Source organism: Octopus bimaculoides, chromosome 23, assembly GCF_001194135.2.
Source record: "Octopus bimaculoides isolate UCB-OBI-ISO-001 chromosome 23, ASM119413v2, whole genome shotgun sequence".
Lineage (NCBI taxonomy): Eukaryota > Metazoa > Mollusca > Cephalopoda > Octopoda > Octopodidae > Octopus > Octopus bimaculoides.
Window position 1 is genome coordinate 13,495,147 of NC_069003.1, and position 4,937 is coordinate 13,500,083.

The 4,937-nt window shown below is 41.3% G+C and overlaps 1 protein-coding gene across 1 annotated transcript in view; it reads left to right on the forward strand.

Moving 5' to 3' along the window:
- LOC128250638 (calcium homeostasis endoplasmic reticulum protein-like) overlaps window positions 1–4,937 on the forward strand; it is a 36,329-nt gene that overhangs the window by 27,686 nt on the left and 3,706 nt on the right. The window contains exons 10-14 of the mRNA XM_052976151.1: window positions 1–262; window positions 576–778; window positions 1,490–1,623; window positions 3,306–3,518; window positions 4,848–4,937. Coding sequence (XP_052832111.1) covers window positions 1–262; window positions 576–778; window positions 1,490–1,623; window positions 3,306–3,518; window positions 4,848–4,937 — 902 coding nt within the window. The remainder of the gene's footprint in view (window positions 263–575; window positions 779–1,489; window positions 1,624–3,305; window positions 3,519–4,847) is intronic.

The window sequence follows — 4,937 nt, forward strand, 5'->3', positions numbered from 1 at the left end:
GGTCCAGCTCATGGACCGGGTCCAGCTCATGGACCGGGTCCAGCTCATGGACCGGGTCCAGCTCATGGACCGGGTCCAGCTCATGGACCGGGTCCAGCTCAAGGGCCTGGTCCTGCCCAAGGGCCAGGTCCAGCCCACGGACCAGGCCCAGTCCATGGGCAGGGTCCAGCCCATGGACCTGGCCCCACACATGGACCGGGACCAGCCCATGGACCTGGCCCCAATCAACCTCCACCCCCTCAGCTGATTGATTATGGCCATGGTAAGTTAATATACTTATGTCTGTCTGTCTGTCTGTGTATGTGTATTTGTGCTGATGTGTATGAAATTATCTTCATCATTGTGTGTTTGTATATAATTACATTGTTTGTGTGTGTGTGTGTGTGTAATTTACATTCCTATGTATCTGTATCAATGTGTATGTGTGTGTGATTTAGTTTACCAACTCATGTGTTTGTAGTAGTGTGTATGCGTGTATTTGTGTATGTGTGGAACTATCTACATGTATGTGTATGTATACGTCTGTGTCTCACACACATCCACATTGTTCCAACATTGTTTCTTTGTATTTCCAGGTTTATTGCCTCCGCTACCCCTGGAGTTCCGTGGACCACCTACCCCTCACCCATCAGCCCCACTCCCAATGCCTGACTTCAGTAAACCACCTCCTGGTTTCCCTCAGGCTCCACCACCAATACCTCTACCCACAGAAATGGACCTCACCCCATCTGTCCCTTACTATGAACTCCCAGCTGGATTAATGTCTCTTTTGGTTAACGTAAGTCTCTCTCTCTCTTGTTCTCTCTCTCTCTTTCTCTCTCTCTCTCTCTCTCTCTTTTTACATTCACTCATTTTCTTTCCCTTCAACCCTGTCTCCTTACCATCTCTCTTTCTCTCTTAACTATTTCATTAACATTCATACACACATACAAACACTCTCTCTCTCTTTCTCCCCCTCCTCCCACATGATATACACATACACTCTAAATCAGTGGTTCCCAAACTTTCTCTGGCTGCCACCCCCTTGGCACTCAGGCTACATTCCTAGCAACCCTCTCAGCACAAACACAACTCTGTAACAAATTCAAAATTACTGTATTTCACAAATAAAACTTGACCTATTTAACCCATTATTTTGGGTTCTTTTCACATCCATCGTCCCCTTTTGACCATCCCATTTTCACCCCACTTTTCTTCAATACCCCCTTGGATCATTCCATTCCACACACACCCACTCCACCGGGTGTGGCTGTACCATCCACTTTGAGAACCTCTGCTCTAAACCATCTTTCACCCTGTTCTGTAGCCATACCCTTTTCTCCCTCTCTTAAACACCATCACACTCTCTTGCTCTGTCTTTCTTCATTTCTCTCCTTTCCTCTCACTGTTTGTCATATGTTATTATCTCATCAATGATGAGACCAAACCTCCCTCTCCTAATGATGATGTCCACTAAAGCCTGTCTGCCCTCCTGTTTCTGTTGTTCCAGTTGGAGGACTGTGATTACAAGGCCCTCGATCCCAAGGACATCCGATTGCCCCCTCCAATGCCACCAAGTGAGCGACTACTAGCAGCTGTGGAAGCCTTCTATAGTGCCCCGTCACATGACAGGCCGAGGGACAGGTGAGTCAGCTTTACTTCAACACATACATGCTTCACAGGGGACGATTGTGCACTGACATGCTTCGCACACATTTCAGCTCTGCACATACACACACATCTAACAGTACTCCTTACCTTTCTACATAAATATATATGTATATATATTACACCCCGACACATATACAGATACATGTAACTGTGCATATACACATGTAATAGTATACATACATACATGCATACACATACACACTTCAACACAAATACGCATATGTAATAGTACAGACGTTCATACACATACCTATTTCAGCACAGGCACTCACATGTAATTGCACATTACCTCCACACACACACACACATTTCAGCACACATACACACATATATAACATTACACATACATATAGCACTTCAAAATTTGAATTTCATGGTTATTCCACTAATGAATGTTAAATATCTACCAAAAAATAGAATTGGTATTTTCTGCAAGTCACGTTGCCTCAATAAACTTGACGTACCACAACAAAAAAATTAGTTCCAAAAATGACATTCCTCAATAAAACATAGATTGGTATATAAAGCTGCTTTCCCACAGTTAAGGGTATTGAAATTTTGGGTGGATATATTTGATTTCCATACTGAAAAGGTTTAACCAAAGCATGCTTTCCAAAATGTTAAGGATCCTATGCAAAATCCCTATATACCTGTAAAGATATGTTGAAATGATTCATTTTCAACAAGATGTTGATATTGGGACGATTTCTTCCAGATCTACACTGGAAGAGACAGGAAAATATTTGTCTTGAAAATGTCGCATCCACTTTTGTCACGCACGTCACAACAGGAGTTGCCAAAACATTGGATAGCATGCTTGGCAGTGTTTGTTCTGGTTTTCTGTGATCCCTGTTCAAATCCTGGCGAAGTCAACTTTGTCTTATCCTTTCAGGGATTCAGTCCCTGAAAGAAAGAAATGAAGACAAAGTTTATAGTTCTTCCAGCCCGAGGATACTGGACCGGTAGAACTATAACAACCTTGAACCAAGCCAGGTCAGATGTCTTGTGGTGCTTGTTATGACTCATTGCGTTCTGAGTTCAAATCCCACCATCAGCCAGTTTAACACCAACACCTATCATCTCAGGTGTATCTTTAGTGGAAATCTATTTGTTGTAGAGATTCAGGCTTGGACTCTGGTTTGAGGATATTCATAACTCCTCCACCACACTCTATCCTAGTAGTCCCAGAGACCCTGTAAAGGATTAGGGACACTGTCTTCTCTTCTAACTAATACACGTGTGTGTGTGCATGTATAGGTACAGGCATGGGTATGTGGTTAAAAATTTGAACCCATGGTTATGGGTTCAGTCCCACTGTGCAACACATTGGACCACTATCTTCTACTATAGCCTTGGACCAACCAAAGCCTTGTGAATGGATTTGGTAGACGGAAACTGAAAGAAGCCTGTCTTTGTTAATGTTACTGTAGTTGTTGTTTAGCCCAAGGTCATCTCTTAGACAGACCGCTGATAAAAGACATTGTAACTATGATCGTCCTGTTTCCAGACATAATGTATCTAGTGTGTCCTTTTTTAATGTGGTATTGTGTGATTTAACAGAGTTTTAGCTGCTATTTCTAGCTGGTTGAATGATTGCATAGAATTTCCTTGATTAAGATTTGTTGTATTATTGATGTTGTTGTTTGTTGTTTCAGCGAGGGCTGGGAGAAACTAGGCCTCTATGAGTTCCTCAAGGCGAAACAGAAAGCTAAGAAGATCCGAGACCGAGAACTGGAGAAGGAGAAAGAGAAAGAGAAACACCAGCCGTCCGACCGCTTCCGAGGTCGGTCAAGTTCTCCGCCTCCAAGACCTCGGTCACGTTCCAACTCACCACGAACACGATCTCGTAGAAGGTATGATGCTAAGAGGTACAAACAGCTTTTGTCTACATTTCTTTTGCTATTGGCGGGGAGGGAGGACAATAATAAGTTTCCCCAACATCTGAGCATTGTGGGCCCTTTGCCTGCTACTATGGACAACATATGACCTTTTACCACCACTGAGGGTAATGTAGGAGTTTTCCTCTGCCAATTTGAGTAGCATTGTTCAAGTTACCACTGAGTAATATTGTAGAAGGGGGTGCTGTAAAGTTCCTGGCTTTAAAGGTGCCGCGAAAGGCCTGGTTAGAGACCCGACTTTCTTAGTTCTTTTACAGGGCTTAGAAAAATTGAAGGACTGCTGCAGTAAGTCTGTGAATCTGAGAGAGAAATATCCTCAATAAAATCATAACTAATTGATCCTCCTGTATTTTCTTTTACCCAAAGCCAGGAACTTTTTCAGCAGCCCCTCGTACTTCTCCAATCAGTACTCACTTTTGTTGTACTATACCCACCTCTGTACACTACCCATCTCTGTCGTACTGTACTCACCTCTGACATACAGTACCCACCTTGACTGTACTGTACCCACTTCTGTCATACCATACTCATCTCTACTGTACACTACTCACTTCAGTCGTACTGGCGTTCTGTATTCACCTTCACTGTACAGTACTCACCTCTACTAAATCCCTTCACTAATAATCCCTCTTGTTTCTAAAAAGTATATTGTTGTTGTTGTTGTTACTAAAATGAGGGGAATATGTCAACCACATGGACAGCCAATCCAGTGGTCAGCTGTTCCAGTTTGTTGCAAGTCTTTTATTATGTTTGTGAGTAGAACACTTTTTAGCATTCAATCAAAAAAAAAAAAGGTATCTTACCTGTTATGAGAGGTTCAGATACCAATATTATGGACAATGTTGTCGCTGAAAACCAAGTCTTTGGATAGATCTTCATTACATTCCTGAGTAATAAACATATGTTAACTTCCCTCCATCAGCTTACTACAGATGGGGGTCCATTGTTTGTTGTTTTGTTTTAACCCCTTCTGTTACAATATTTCTGTTGAAATACACTTCCTTTGTTTTTGTTAATTTTTAAAATAAGATGAGTTTAGTCAAATAACTGTCATTAACCCTTTAGTATTCAAACTGACCATATCTGGCCCAAATAATCTAACTGCTTTTCGTTCAAAAGTGCTATTTTCTGTATGTTATATACATTCATAAGTCCTGATGTTTTGTTTCTGTATTATTATTATTATTATTATTATTATTATTATTATTATTATTATTATTATTATTATTATTATTATTATTATTATTATTATTATTATTATTATTGTTGTTGTTGTTATTTATAATCTCTTTCACTCAGGTCCCACTCCAGGTCACATTCAAGATCTAAGTCAAAATCTCCACTGCCCTACCTGCGCAGTAGCAAGTCTCGATCACCTTCTCCTTCCAG